We start from the raw sequence: 16,498 nt of genomic DNA, 5'->3' as shown, positions 1-16,498 counted from the left end.
CAATAGCTTGCTCGAGGAGAAGGCTGAAAAATGGGTTCGGGTGAGCTCTATTCCCGAGGGCTAAAATCACCCAAGCGAGCGGAGCCGGAACGGAGGACAAACTGGACAGTCAACAAGGTGTTGATTGTTCGGGTGCCTGGACCCCCAAAGCACCCCCAGGGGTGCCTCCTCGACGCAGTGCTAAGCAAGGGCATTCGAGCACCTGGACTAGGATAATTCTATCCATTGCGAACCGTTGCAATGTGGATAAAGTTTTATCCACGCCTAGGCTCCCGGAGCTACCATGTCAGCAAACAATCAGATTCGACCAGTAAACTATAAGTAGAGCCCTAGTCTTAGCAGTTCAGAACAATACTTGTACTCAAATTTCTTTTTTTTTCTACTACTTTAATTGCAAGCTATCAATATTGTAAAGAGGTCACTTCGCCCAAAGAAGAATTCTAGTGCGCTTTTCATAGTCTTGGATTAGCAATTTTTTATTACAAATAAAGTAAATGTTGTGTCTCTTTCTTTCATTAATTAGTTTGCTCTATTTAATTCTTTTACAAGCAAATGCTTTTCTACTTTAGTTTTAAAAGGGCAAGAAAGCTTTGATTTTATTTTCAAGGTAATTCATCCCTTTTTGTCGACCACATCAAAAGGGACCAACAATATGAGCCAAGTCAGGAATTAAACTTCTAGGATATGTCCAGATTCCAACAACTTGTTGACTTCTACTTGGATCATTTGATTTTGTTCGAGTGAAAATTTTTACTTCTGCTAGACCGACTGAACATCTAGAAGCATTTTCAATCGTGGGGCATCACAGTTGGAGTGACGCCTATGACTTCTACAGTCAACCAAGCAAAGATGTCATTGATGCATGAGCAACACATAATCAAATCTTGTTTAAGCTCCAAGTGAAGGTCGATAGCTACTCGAGTGGTCCCTTCTGGTTGATCAAGGTGGATATGTATGTCTTCGTAGCTGACCTCTATTGACCGGAACACCAACACCTCTTGGACGGCTTACACTAGGGCCTCTTGAGTTCAGTGGATCTTACATTAATCGGTCTTGATTATATAAACATAACACTTTTTGGCCACCTATTGACTTCCTTTCACCTCTACTACTTGATCTTCCACAGGGAACTTGATCTTTTAGTGGAAGATGGAGACTGCTGCTTCGAAAATACTTAGAGTCGGTCTTCCCAATATGACATTGTATACAAAGGCTGTGTTTATGATAATGAAGGGTGCACGCCAAGTTCTCATTAGTGGTTCTTCTCCCAAGGAAAGCGAGAGATCAATTTAATTGAGTGGCTACACTTCATGCCCTATAAACTCGTACAATGAGATATGTATAGGATGAAACTCCTCCCCATCAAGCTACATTTGGTCAAAGATTTTCTTGAAAATGATGCTGACTTAGCTACCCGTATCTATAAACACATGTTTCACCCTATAGTTGGTGATGAAAGCTTCAATCACTAGGGTGTTTTCATGAGAAATCTCTACCTCTTCCAAATTATTGAGTTTGAAACTGATTGAAGGACATCGCTCTTTCCCTGACTAGTGCCAACTTCATAAATTTCTAATCTACTGCCATGAGATTTTCTAGCCCGAGTGGAATCTCTACCTGTCAAACCCCCTGAGACCATGTCTACAATAGCTTGGGGATCAATCTTGTTTTTACCTTTTTTTATCTTTATCTCCCTTGGGCTCCTTAGATGGCGAGTGAGAACGCCGACCCAAATCATGATCTGTAGCAGCACCGAGTGCAGGATGGCGGGGGTGACGGTAAGGCTCGAGAGATCATATTCTGCTAAGCCAACTTCAATTGGCTTTTCACTAGTAGGACAATTATCATAACTCCCTTACATACTGTTAACAATCTCTAGTAGAGTGTGTGTTTGATTAATGGTAGACACAATAATGATTCCCCACGGAGAAGCCCTAACTGGACTCAGGAGTAAGAATCTATTTCCACCATTTGCTCCACTTTTTCCCTTTTCCAATTCATGAATTCCTAATACCATAAAGGAAGAAGGGGAGCTTTATGATCTAGCTGAGTAGAAGAAGAGATCGAAGTCAGCACTTCCTTTCTTTTTGCAGACAGCTTCCTCCACTTGAACATACTTAAGTATTCGGGCCTACATACCGTCGAAATCGACTAGAGGCTTCTTTATAGAGATCTAAAGAAGTCTCTATCTATCAGGTCTTGTGAGAAGACACTGACTTGTACCTCCGAGGTAACTATAGGAGCATTCATGGCCACATGATTTAACTATTGTAAGTACTTCTTCAAAGGCTCCTTGAGCTTTTGCTTAAGAGAAAATAGGTCATGTATAATTTTTTGATACCTTCGGCTAGTGGAAAAGTGTTGCATGAACACGACCTTAAATTTCCCGAAGGTCCGAATAGATGAAGCGGGAAGAAGATTGATCTACCTTTGCGCTGAGTCCGAGAGGGTCGTCAAAAAGACTCGACATTTGATGTCATCTATGTACTGATATAGCAGGGAGACATTCTCAAATTTACATATATGGTCTTCAAGATTGCTCCATTGTATTCCTTGATTTACAATGCTCAAAAATGATGTAATTCATCTTGGAGGATATTTCTCGAGAACGGAGGGCCTCAAGGGACCTTTGCTCCATTGGATGCAGAAGTTTTTCCCTTCAAGGGGCCAATATGGCTGTTTCTCCCAGAAATTCCAAGGATGAATCTCATATAGCCGATGTACCGATTAGAGTAGGGATCACCCCTTGTGGCGTCCCGGTCAGTCAAGTCAACCTTTTGTGAGGTGTTTGAGACGCTTCAACTCATTTGGGCGGCATCTCCATAGGAGGGTTGGGTATGAGCGTTGTTGATTGTTGGGGTTGTTGCCATGATGATGATGTTAAGTCTTTCAGCATCATCTATCTTAATGTCTTAGTTAAAGTCTTAACTCAATTTTTTCCACAGATGGCACCAATTTGATCTTGCCTAAGATTGCCAGCAAACAAGCCATCGGTGAGTTGGCATTGATGTTGATTTTGTTTTCAATTAGCTTGTCACAGTAAGGACAAGTAGAGAGATCCGCCAAAGCCTGGAGGGAAGTAAACAGAAAGGAGAGGGTTAGAATGACGGCCAAGGGTTCCCTAATGCAATCACTTCGATGCTCAAGTAAGACTCCGATATGGGGAGAATGAAAAAGGAGTTAATTTGTCAATAGTTTCTAGAAGTTTAGGTATGTGTGGCGTACCTACGCTCGTGGGAGCGGGTGACCTTTTATAGAGTTGCGGCTATGCCCTCAAGTTCTCCACATATTCTGAGATTCATGTTTACATACCTACGTTACTGTTGGTTGGTCCTAGGAAAATTGTATCGGCTCCACTGTACAAAAATTTTGTACAAGTGTCGAACCTTTCCTAACAACCTATTGTGTTCTTTAGAAATTAAATTCGGAATCGCAAACGGAACTTAACATTATTGATTCCAAATTTAACTTATCTGTTCTTAATGGTTTAGACTTGGATCGCAAACGATGTTTAACATTATTGATCCAAATCCACCTATGTTATAAATTCAATTAAATATTAATTTCTAAAATTGGCTTCCAGGATTGCATGATGAGGCAGTAGTCCTTCTTGGGTATGGGATCATCCACCACTGCCTAGACAAAACCTTTTAAAGAAATCTAATATTTAATTTCCTTATATAACTCTAGGCTTAACCAAAAGGAACAATCGAATCACAAATTCGAAAAACAAAACAAAAGAAACACAACTTCGAATATCTAATCCGAAAATCTAGAATCTCTAGCCTCTTGTGTTTGGAATTTATACAAACAAAAAATAGTATGATGCGGAAAAGAATTACTAGTTATATCTTTCTTTGTATGCAACGACCTCTTGGTCTTCTACCGTATTTCTCTTCTTATCTCGAAGGTTGTGTGGGCAACGATCTACCGAGCTGAGAACCACCCAAGCCCTTCTTCTTCCTTTTTACAAGTTTCGGCCAAGCACTTCTTCTTTAGGATAAAGAGTTTCGGCCACCACCACCAAGCTCCAAGGGATGCTAGAAACAAAACCTCCTTTCTCTCCTTCTTCTCCTAGCTAGAACCAGCCACCAACAAAAGCTCCAAGAGAGGGATGAAAACTGGCCACTAAAGAAGAAGAGAAGAGGAGAAGGGCTAAGTCTAGGGCCAGCCACCACCAAGGAAGAGAGGGAGGAAAATAGAATAGAGTTCTTACCCATAAAGGCACCCCTACCCACTCTTTTATAATCCTTGGTCTTGGCAAATAAGGAAAATTTAAATAAAAACTTCCTTATTTTCTTTGCCATGAAAAGGAAAATTTTAATTGATTAAAACTAATTTCCTTTTCCTAAATATCATGGTCAGCCACCTCATTGCTCCAAGCAAGGAAAGTTTTAACACAAAATTAAAACTTCCTAATTTATTTCTGGAAATTTTAAAATAAAAATTTCTCTAATAATTGTTCCCTTCATGGTTGGCTATAAAAGGAATTTTATAAATTAAAATCTCTCTATTAAAACATGTGGATGATTTCCAAAAAGGAAAGTTATCTTTTAAAATTAAAATCTTCATCTCAATCTACAAATAAGGAAAGATATCTAATCTTTTCTTAATGTTTTGTAGAAACTTATAAAAGGAAAAATTTATAATTTTAAAACTTTCTTTTAAATCATGAACATGGTTACAAAAAAGGAAAGTTTTCTCAAAATTAAAATCTTTCTTTCAATTTACAAATAAGGAAAGATATCAAATCTTTTCTTAATCTTTTGTAGAAAGATATAAAAGGAAAAAAATTTATAATTTTAAACTCTTTTAAAACCATGGAATCCACATAAGAAAAATTTCAAAAAATTAAAATTCTTTTAATTTGATGTGGCCGGCCACACTAAGCTTGGGTTCAAGGTAGGGTCGGCCACACAACTTGGTTCATCCTATTTGCTTGGCCGACCCAAGCTTGGGTTCCAAGCTTGCTTGGCCGGCCACCTTGGGATAGGTATAGAGGTGGGTATAGGTGGGGATAATACTTTATAAATAAGAGCTACGATAGGGACCGAGAGGAGGAATTGGTTTTGGTCTCCCGATGAAATTAAGCTTCTCATGTTCGCCCCGAACACTCAACTTAATTTCATCAACAATAATTCATATCACTAAAAAATTATTATTGAACTACCGCATCAATCCCAAATTACATTTTGAGCTCCTTATTATGAGTGTGTTAATCTCCCTGTGTTTAAGATGTCGAATGTCCACTAATTAAATGAGTTACTGACAACTCACTTCAATTAATATCTTAGTCCAAGAGTAATATCACTCAACGTTATCGTCATGTTGGACTAAATCCACCTGCAGGGTTTAACATGACAATCCTTATGAGCTCCTCTTGGGGGCATTATCAACCTAGATTACTAAGACACAGTATCCTTCTATAATCAACAACACACACTATAAGTAATATCATTTCCCAACTTATGGGGCTTTTTGATTTATCGAGCTAAATCTTACCCTATGATAAGTTAAAGAAATAAATACTAAATATATGTACTTGTTATTATATTAGGATTAAGAGCACATACTTCCATAATAACTAAGGTCTTGTTCTTTTATTAAGTCAATATAAAAAAAACTTACCTTAAATGGTCCTACTCAATACACTTAGAGTGTACTAGTGTAATTTATTAGTCAAGATAAATTAATACATAATTACACTATGACTATTTCAATGGTTTGTTCCTTTTCATCTTAGTTGCGAGCTCCTATTTATAATTTATAAAGAACCGATAACCTGATCTTCTGTGTGTGACGTCACACACCATGTTATCTACAATATAAATTAATTGAACAACTATACTTAGCATAAATGTAGATATTTTTTATCAATGTGACTCTTTATTTCAAAACAAATGTTTACAAAAGTTAGGCTTTTAGTATATACTCTAACAGTTACCTAGCATAAACGGATGTGATTTCCCACATTCTCCAAAGACAACAACTACGTTATCTGTATCTTCCATGAGCTAGATACGGAGCCTACTTAAAGCCAAGAACAACGCGGAGTTGGGGCCAACACGGAGTTGGGAATAACATGGTGTCGTAGATGGTCATGGAGCCAAGAATGGCAGAGTCAGAGCCAACGAGGAGTCAGGGCTAACCCGGGGTCAGGAACAACATGGAGTCTGGAACGGTTATGGAGTCATGGAGCTAGGAGTGGCGTGGAGTCGGGGTTGAAGTAGAGTTAGGGCTGACGCGGAGTCAAAAACAACAAAGAGTTGGGGAGAGTCATGGACGGTCATGGAGTCAAACGTGACGTGGAGTCGAGGCCGACACAGAGTCGAGAATAGCATGGAGTTGTAGAGGGTCATGAAGCTAGGAGTGGCGTGAAGTTAGGGCCGACGCAGTCAGAAATAGCAAGAAGCTAGAGATGATAATAGAGTCGGGAGTAATGCGGAGCGAGCGGAGGCAGCCTAGACCTTCTGCTGAGTTTAAACACAATCTCAATCAAACTATTGACTTTTTCTTAAACGCATAGCATTCTTTGATTACCTGTCATATCGCTCATCATTAATTTTTTTAAAGACAATAAAACCTTAAATGATAGAGCAGAAATCACAAAACATGATCTCTAAGCCATGATGAGTACCTCTCCCTTCTTCTCGCGTTCAGTCTTCAAGGGCTCTTGAATTTATGCAACAGACCATCAATGAATGACCAGCAGAGGGAAGAGCAAACAGAATAAGGAAAATTATAGTTGCTGATAGCTCTCCATTGTAAATGTTTTTGACATTTCACACAGCACCATATCATTTTAGAAGGAAAGTCTAATTAGCTTCAACAAGACACCATGATGCACATGCTTCACTCAAATTGCAACTATAATCTTCCTTGGCGGCTTGGCCTCATCAAACTAGTGGTGACAAGTGACTACTTTTTTCAAACTTCAGACGTCTTGCCAGTGCGTCTCATGTTCCCATACTTTCAAATAAGTAATTTCACAATAAATGGTAATCTTCGCACATTTGATGATGGCTTCAGATAACAACCAAAAGTAACCCAACACACAATCATTCATAAAATATCAGCTCCACCACAAAGAAAGGTTCAACTAACAGCAGCCTAAGGACATTGTAAACTTAAATCTACAAAAAAATTTAGACCTTTGACTGATTGATATACATCTTCAAATGTACCATGATGTTGGATTTAGTTCAAGGAGAGGAAATAGAAAGGTGAATTGTTAGGTGAAAAGAAAGGAAGTAATGAATTATGTAAATTTCATTGCCGTCCAAAATTGTCCATTTCCAGCTGATTTGGATAAATATAAAACAGAGAAACTTGATGGAATTGAATAGCCGATTTGGATAAATATAAACTGGATGGAATTGAATTCCTTCCTCCCTTTCCATGTTAATAATAGAAATCAATCATTTTAGTTCATTTATTTTCTGTTTCTTGTTTCACTCTATGTAAACACAGGATGATAGTGAATCTAGATGTAGTAATAAATTATGCAACTAGTAGAAGTTTTAAATGAATAGACAATGTTTTGAAAATTTAAGGTCTTGGTATCTTTTTATCATTCCTTCATATTTTAAGCAACAACTGCTGTTCTTGAACAATCGAATACATAAAACACTACTGCTTCAGGCAGCAACACTACATTTTCTGCTTCAGGCAACATGCATTGAGTAAGCCGTCAATGATGCAGCACTGCATTCAATCTTCCGATAGGTATTGCGTGTGCATTGGGTTTATTTTATATATATATATATATATTCTGATTTTTATAAACCTTTTTTTAGAAAGAAATCTATAGAACATGTATCTCTAAAAGGCTCCTTTTAGTTGGTAATTCCGAAAAAGGGTTTCTAGGTTGTCACTTTTTCTATTGTTTACAGGAGGTGGTTCCTTAAACTAAATTCAATATTGAATAAATAGATCAATGCTGTTAATACAGAAGAGAAAGGGCAAATTACTTACTAGAATGTATCAGACTAACATTTCCAGAATAACAAATCTAATGGCATACTTCGGTATAACAAGATGAACAAAAATATGGATCTCGATCACACTGGAACTCCAGTATGAATAACAAAATCTGGCAAAGCTTAAGAATCACAATATTGATATCTAAGTTAAGATGGCATACTTCCTCAGGGGGAAGTACTTCTCCTTTTTCTTCTCACGTTCTGTCTTCAAAGACTCCTGCATTTGTTGGGTGAAGAATGAGCACAATGAGACAAAAAAATGCAGATAATTTCTCAATTTCCACACTAGAAATTTTTTGATCACGACATAAAATTGGTGTAGATTACAGCCAGTCCACCTAGTTTTTGTAGTTCTTGCTGAGAAAACACAGGATAGTTCTTGCAGAAAAAAACCACTTAATCCTTAATGGTTGACAATTAAGTGCTGAGTAGCAGACACAGGTTTTTTTGATGACTTGTTTTTGTAGGCAGAAAAAGAACGGCAATAAGAAGAAATGTCTAAGGCTGCCTGCAGGGTATCACCACAAGGAGATACACGGAGTCCCCTCAAAAAAGACCTTAGGGAGAAACCTTCACTTTTCTGTAAGCCTCATAACTAAATCAGATGGCACAAGAGCTTTCGCAATCACAAGGCTACTCAAAAAGGCAATGTAAACACAGGATTAGATCTTTCCAAGGAAACACACTCTGGTCCTTAACAAATGATGTGCTGAGAAACTAAATATATGGGCAGTTATTTTTAAAATAAATAAATAAATGATGTTCGAGACTGCTTGGGGGATACCACATGGAGATGAGTGATGGAATCCCCTCAAAAGGTCTCGCAGGGAGAAAACTTCCCTTTTCTGTTCGCCCCCTAACTAAGCCAGATGGCTCTAGAGCTTTCGCCACCACATGGCTACTCAAAGAGGCAACAAAAGTACAGGATAAACATTGGAGGGCACCTACATGTGAAGATATGTGATTTCCAATGATAGATGACAATGATAAGAATGGAATGGAGCATCAAGAATTTAGTGTAATAGAACACATGGCAAGGGATCAAAGAACAAAAATGTGACTATCCTTTTCAAATGCAACCAACAAAAAGCCCAAGACTAACAATAACAAATCATTTTCTAATTGTCTCTTCTTTAAAGGGTGCTGAGAATGATTTGAGGAACTGAAAAAATGAATTTGTTCCACAAGAATGAATTGTCACTCACTGACATGGTGAGGAAAGATGTCGAGGGACTGGATAAAAGGTGACAGTGGCAACACAGTAACTACGATGGAACGCCTTTGGTGGCTCATGTGCAAACAAGTATGATTAATGAAGGGGACAACATGGAGTAGGATTTCCACTCAAGACTACTGAATCATCATATCTTCTATAAAAATTCCTGTTCTTGCTCTGGATCCTATACACAAATGATTGTAAAGTTAATAGTTACTGATAAAATCGAGCAAACCTACAAATTCTAGCACAGAGAACTGAGATTTTGCTGATAAAATTAAGAATAACTGTGAAATCTAGCACAAAGTCCTCAGATTTCAAAGCTAGGCTATCTAATAGTATTCTATCTTTAACAAATTCACTTATTTACATAAATTTTGAAAGCAATCTCCTGACAAAAACTTAATGAGAAATTCTCTAAGTATTTCTTTCAATTATTAATTCCACATGGCACAATTTGTCATTTCAACTGCCCATTGTATCTCTAATAATCAAGTAACCCATATATCAATTTTTTTTGGAAATAAAAATTATTCAAATCCTAAAAGTCAAGAATGTGCTGGATATATGACCAAATAATATATATATATATATATATATATATATATATATATATATATAGAGAGAGAGAGAGAGAGATTTGTTAAGAATAAAATATAGTGTCAATTTTATTAAAACCACAAAACCTCATACCAAATTTAGCAATAAACCATTAAAAAAACATAGCTATTTGCTATATGTTCATCGTGCTTAAAAAATAGGTAGAGTCAAGAATGATTCAATTGAAGGGACTTGGTTGATCAATTTAGTTACACAATTTCAAAATGACAGCTGCTGTACTGATTGAGAAGTTGTTCAAAGGCATCGTGCTGGTTCAAAAAAGGAGAAAGAGAAATAGTGCACTTGGGGCTGGGGATAGCATAGGAGAGTTAAAAGAATAATGGCGGGTGCCCTGAGAGCAATAATCAACCAAAAACGAGAAAGGAAATATGAATACGTATATTAAGAAAAAAAGCAGATTAGACTGTGCAGAATACTTAAAATAAACTACATTCTAAACATCAAATGATGCTCGGCATGACCTATTTTGAGGCATGAATGTTTGAACGTGAGCCAAGGCATGCAAAAACACATTGCCTAATCAGAGACCCAAACTCAAATTTGCGGGAGAATACAGAGAGAAGTAACTGAACACAAGACGAAAACAGAATCAACAGCAAACTAACCAGGCACAGGCATGATATAGAAATCCCAGAATTAATCCTTGTCCAATTCACTCTATTCGCGTTTTGTTGAAGAAAAACTCAACGAAAAAGTTACCTGATGCTTGGTAAGCCGGCGGCGGATCGCACGCGTCTTCTTGGGGCGGAGATCCAGCGGTAGGAGCTTCTTCTTCTTGTAAACCTCCCTCAGCGCAGATTTCTGCTTCTGCGAGATCACAGTCAGCACACGCGCGATCGACAATCTCACCACCTTTCTGCCAAACAAACCAAAGGTCCAAACTTTAAGAACTTATAAGCAAAATAAAGTACCTTGTGCACAAATCAAATGGAAAAAAAAAGGAGAGAAATGCTGACATCTTCGAGAGCTTGTTGGGCGCGCCACCGGTCACCTTAGCAACGCGGAGTAGGGAAAGCTCATTCTTCAGCTCCTTCAACTGATTCTGGAGCTCAGTTTTCGTCTTCCCGCGAAGCTCATGGACCTTGATCCTCGCTGCAACCAACGATCGCAAAAGAGATCGAACGAATCCATCTCCAAGTCATCAAAAAAAACCACAGAAAAGCAAGAGTTCGAAAGCTTACCCATCGCTATGAAAAAACAAACAGCCTCCGCCTCTTCGTCCTGCTTCAGACGCAAAGTAACCCTAACAGCACGAGAAGTATATATAGCACGATCTCAGGTCCTTAATTGGGCCTCTACCTATATATTAGGCTCACACAAAAGGCCCAGTAAAATAATTTATTTGGCCCTAATAAACCAAGGACTCAGAAAATTACGTTTTTAGTCATGTAGTTTACATTTTTTTTCAATTTTAGTTTTGTTACGAGTCAATTTATATTTTTAGTCTTGTAACTTATAATATTTTTCAATTTCAGTCTTTTTTTTTAATTGAAATTTTTCAACGGAAAATGATGAGTTGTAAATTGAATTTGGAGATTTTGATTTTTTATGACCCGTGTGCTTTTTATATTCCAACCACAAACTAGACATTTTCCGTTGAAAAATTTCAATTTTGGAAGAAAAATGACTGAAATTGGAAAATATTACAAGTTACAGGACTAAGAACGTAAATTAACTCATAACAGAATTAAAATTGAAAAAAATGTAAATTATAGGACTGAAAATGTAATTTTCTCTTTTAAATTATAAAAAAAATAGAGATGAATTTTTGTAATATTTTAAAAGGAAATTTAAATTCTAAAGCCATTACAATTTGTTTTATAATTTCCATTTCCTGCATTCTAATCAATTTGTTCATGTTTTCTCCGACTAGTCACTAGTGCAAAGTGCTTTTTTAGGAAGATTATTTTTTTTTCCTGTTTAATTTTTTATGTATCCAAATATAGAGGAAGAAGATTACATAATGAGAATCTATAGAGAATAAAAAGTCTACCTTAGAACTATGTATGCCCTATTCTTCCTTCACTTGTTCACAGAAATCGTCAAAATGAAATCTTTAATCGCAATAGATTTGTGTTCGAGAAGCAAATACACATCGCAAAAGGTTGACTTTTTTCCATGAGAAGAACAACAAGACGGTGGCGGTCGAATATGGTGCAGAGGCTCCACCTGCTCACAATCCAGTATAGTTCTGGAAACAGAGAGCAAGCAGAAGCTGACGTTGCTCATGCTCCTCCTGGTCGTGGAGTCAACCGCCCATTGGCTACTCTTCTTGCAATAAGCAATCGCTCATTGGATTGAGCTCTCGACGTTGACTTGCCGTCACTGAACTTGCTCGAGAAGGACGACAATTTTAGGGAAGCAGAGGGCTTGCTCCTGCTCTCGTCTTCTGCCAAGGTTGGATTTTGATGGCGCCTCATGCCTTTGGAGGCTTCCGATTTCTCATTGAAGGGTCGAGATATGTGGAAAGGAGATTTGTAGCAGGAAAAAACAAAAAAAAAATTGAAACCTGCCACCAATGTGGAACAAGAATTTGAAATAAGATGTTGAGACTTTGATTTTGAGACTGAGAGTGACCTCCTTGAGCTTCTTGGTCCCAGATTTCTTGGAGCCACGTCAGGAAGCCTCCATTAGTCGAGCGGGCGATCCGAAGGGGATGAGTCATCTAAAATCATTATTTTGAGTCATTATCGAATTGTCAGCCAAGATCAAATAGATCGGAAAGCTTTTGGGCAACTGAAGATGTCACATCAACAAAATAGTCAGATCGAAATGAAGACTACAAATATAACTGAAGCTCGAAAAACAAAGAATAACATTCATTTGAATACTTATATTTCTATTCTTTACTGTATTTATGATCTATACTTATACTATGTTCAGATTTAAAAATCTTACCACGATGATATAACGACGGAAATTCATCTCAAGCTAAAGAACGAGGATGTCGAGACATTCTCCTAGATTTCTTCTCGTAGCGCTGTGATTTCTTGTAGAGAGTAGGGTTTTGCTTGGAGGAGTCCGACTAAACCACTTTGATGTCTAAGTTAGCATGGAAGTTTTGGTAGTAGCCGACATAAGAAAAATAGAGAAAAACATAATTAAAGAATCCCCTCATGCCTTCTTTTTTCCTTATTTTTATAGAGAGAAAATCCTAGAGTCTCCCCCCCCCCCCCCCCCATTAAGGAGTCATTAATGGGTTGTTAAAGGGTCAAGAGAAGAAAACCCTAGAACGTCTTTCCATTAAAGGGTCATAATCCTTACATTGACCAAGTCCTCCCTGTACAAGCAATCTGGTCTCCTTGTTCACCTAGTCAAGGACCCACTACATGTATCCTAACTTATCATCTACATCACAAGCATCTTTTTCAAGTATAGTCGAAGGAGGATGTAAAATGACTGACTCGACAAGTATTCTATTCAACGATCATCCGGGGTACATGTGGTTGAGTACCTCGAAGTAGAGCTATTGAGCTTAAGAGATGAACCAATCCACAACTAAATTCCAGTTGGGGGGATAAGTGGTAATTCTATACCCAACAGAGGAAATGCTCAATCAACAACTATGTTCGAGTCAGAAAAGAATAATAAGCTCGATCTCACGATTCCCAAATACTACAAAATCAAAGACAAAATAAGAGGCTCAATCTCGGGCCTCCAAAAGTGTCCGTGGAGTAGGGAAGAGAATAAGATGTTCAATCCTGTAACTCCCAAGTGTTTGTGGAGTTAGGGAGACAGTAAGAGACTCAATCACATTACTTTCAAGTGTATGTAGAGTCAGAGAGAGAATAAGAGACTCGATTTTGTAACTCTCAAATGTCTGCAAAGTCAGATAGAAAGGAAGATACTCGATCCCGTGACTCCCAAGTGTTCGCAAAGTCAAGGAAAGAGTAAGAAACTTGATCCTGTGATTTCCAAGTGTTCACGGAGTCATGGAGAGAGTAAGATGTTGGAGCAATCTATGCGACCCTAGATTTTGATGTTTGAGCAAAGATTTAAGTTAGATTTATTGTTGTATTTGATATGTATTATGAGTGTGCAAAATACATGTACAATAAAGAAAAGTCCAAGTGTGAAATTGACAAATGTGAAAGTCCAAGGGTGAATCTTGGCAGTGCAAATCTTAGCAATGTAAGTCCAAGTGTGACTTGGCAATAGATGAAGTCCCGGAGGCACGACCTCTTGGCAAAGGAAGACCCGACAATAAGGACAATGCTGAAGAAAGCTCCAGAAGACAATGCGTGAAGGATGGGGAGGCATCCGAGTGACGCGAAGCTGATGAAGAAGGTTAGAAGGCTAGGTCTAGATTAGTCGTGCGCGAGGATGAGTGTTAAGTGAATATACTCGGGGGGTCAAATCCTGGGGTTAGGATTTGACTAGTTGATTGGGACAGAGTACAGAATGTTTATGTGCCTGACGATTGCGAAAACAATCATTGGGTACTGTAACAGTCAACTATTACTGTAGCAATCGACTATTACTATAACAGTTGACCGGTACATTATAGCAGTCGGCTGATACATTGTAGCAGTCGAGTGGTACACTGTAACTGTCAACTAATACACTATAGCGATCAACTGGTATCGAGCCGTTGACATGTAATAGTTGAATTTCACTTAGGACCAGTCGACTGGTAAAAACACCAGTCGATTCGTGACGGGAAAACAGTTTGGTGTTTTCCTCCCGAGCTCTATTTAATAGAGCTTGAGGTGCTTAGACATTGTTGATGAAATTAGTGGTGGTTAACCCTAATTAAAGTCTCCAAGTGTTCAAGTGATCTAATGTGGTCTTGTGTGAGTTATGGTGAGGTTTTTCCACCCACAAGGAGTGACGCGAGTTAGCCGAAAGTTTTCCGAGGAATCATTCACTGATTGATCGTGATCGTCCACCTTAACAGCTGTAAAATAGGAGCTCTATCTCCGAACCACGTTAAATCAACGTGTTAAGTTTGCTTTCTCTTATTAATATTTGTTTTTATATTCCACTAAGCGTACTAACCATTGTAGGAAGAGACAATCTGGCTGATTGATAATTCACCCCTAGTGGACGTCAAGATCTCAACATAAGAGATTCGATCTCGTCACTCCCAAGTGTCCACAGAGTCGAGGAGAGAGTGTAAGAGACTCGATCTCGTGACTCCCAAGTGTCCACAGAGTCGAGGAGAGAATAAGACACTCTATCCTGCAACTTCCAAGTGTCCTCTGAGTCGGGGAGAGATTAAGAGACTCGATCCTGCAACTCCCAAGTGTCCGCAGAGTCAGGGGATAGAGTGTCTTATTCTCTCTCCAACTCTGCGGACACTTGGGAGTCATGGGATCGAGTCTCTAACTCTCTCCCCGACTCCGTGGACATTTAGAAGTCATGGGATAGAGTCTCTTATTCTCTCTCCGACTCTGTAAACACTTTGAAGTTGTGGGATTGAGTCTTTTACTCTATCCTCAACTCCATGAATACTTGGGAGTCATGAGATCGAGTCTTTTACTCTCTCCTCGACTCTGTGGACACTTGAGAGTCTCTCCGCGAACACTTAGAAGTCATGGGATAGAGTATCTTATTATCTCTCCGACTCCACAAACACTTTGAAGTCATGGGATTAAGTCTCTTACTCTATCCTCAACTCCATGACTACTTGGGAGTCGCAGGATCGAGTCTTTTACTCTCTCCTCGACTCCATGGACACTTGAAAGTCTCTTACTCTCTTTCCGACTCCGCGGACACTTAGAAGTCGTGGGATGGAATCTCTTATTCTCTCTCCGACTCCGCAAACCCTTTGAAGTCGTGGGATTGAGTCTCTTACTCTATCCTCGACTCCATGGATATTTGGGAGTCGCAGGATCGAGTCTTTTACTCTCTCCCCAATTCCATGGACACTAAGAGTCACAGGATAGAGTATCTTATTCTCTCCTCGGCTCTAGAACATTTGGGAGTTGCAGGATCAAGTCTCTTACTCCCTCAACTTCACGAACACTTGGGAGTCGCGAGATTGAGTTTCTTACTCTATCCCCAACTCTGCAGACATTTGGGAGTCACATGATCGAGCCTTTTATTCTCTCCCCGGCTATATTGACACTTGGGAGTCACAAGATTGAGTCTCTTACTCTCTCTCTAACTCTATGGACACTTGGGAGTCGTGGGATCGAGCCTCTTATTCTCTTCTCGATTTCGTGGACACTTGGGAGTCACAGGATTGATCCTCCTATTTTCTCTCTGATTCACCTAGCATCCAATTAGGAATTTATTGTTTGGTCCCAACCAAGACTTAGCTCATGGCTGTTCATAACCAGGACTTAGTCATTGTTTGGTTGACAACTAAGACTTAACTTCTGTCAAGTATCCTGCACCTGTAAACTTGATACAACAGGTTAGATCATAACTAACCTAACTTTTACTTTCATTATATATCAAAATTCTAAATTACATGTTGCACATCCAATACTAACAACAAGATCAACCTAGAAGAATGACAATGTTAGGAAACAATGTTTGAACACTAGGTGGAAAGATATAACCTTGAATAGAGTTTTGAGCAATGTCTAGTTTGATCCTGCACCTAAACATGATCATTTGAGCTCCAGATGGTACCTTTTGGTTCATCTGATAATTTGAATTCTCGTGGAGTAAAAGATTCGATACATTGCGTTGTAAAATTGAACTTCGAATGCACATTGCTATACAATCG

General features: G+C 38.6%; 1 protein-coding gene and 1 non-coding gene across 2 annotated transcripts; both read right to left on the bottom strand.

Moving 5' to 3' along the window:
- Window positions 1-7,942: 7,942 nt before the first annotated feature.
- Window positions 7,943-11,090, bottom strand: LOC122041542 (60S ribosomal protein L35-4). The gene is made up of 4 exons (XM_042601258.1): window positions 11,001-11,090; window positions 10,776-10,911; window positions 10,519-10,675; window positions 7,943-8,199 (listed from the first exon to the last, which is right to left on the bottom strand). The coding sequence occupies exons 1-4, from the start codon at window positions 11,002-11,004 to the stop codon at window positions 8,125-8,127; spliced, it is 372 nt and encodes a 123-aa protein (XP_042457192.1). The 5' UTR covers window positions 11,005-11,090; the 3' UTR covers window positions 7,943-8,124.
- Window positions 8,740-8,853, bottom strand: LOC122044797. Its single transcript, XR_006129799.1, has one exon. It is a non-coding gene; the product is annotated as a small nucleolar RNA U19 (small nucleolar RNA).
- Window positions 11,091-16,498: the final 5,408 nt, after the last annotated feature.

This window comes from Zingiber officinale, chromosome 2A (assembly GCF_018446385.1).
Source record: "Zingiber officinale cultivar Zhangliang chromosome 2A, Zo_v1.1, whole genome shotgun sequence".
NCBI lineage: Eukaryota > Viridiplantae > Streptophyta > Magnoliopsida > Zingiberales > Zingiberaceae > Zingiber > Zingiber officinale.
This window is presented reverse-complemented; position numbering and strand designations above follow the sequence as displayed.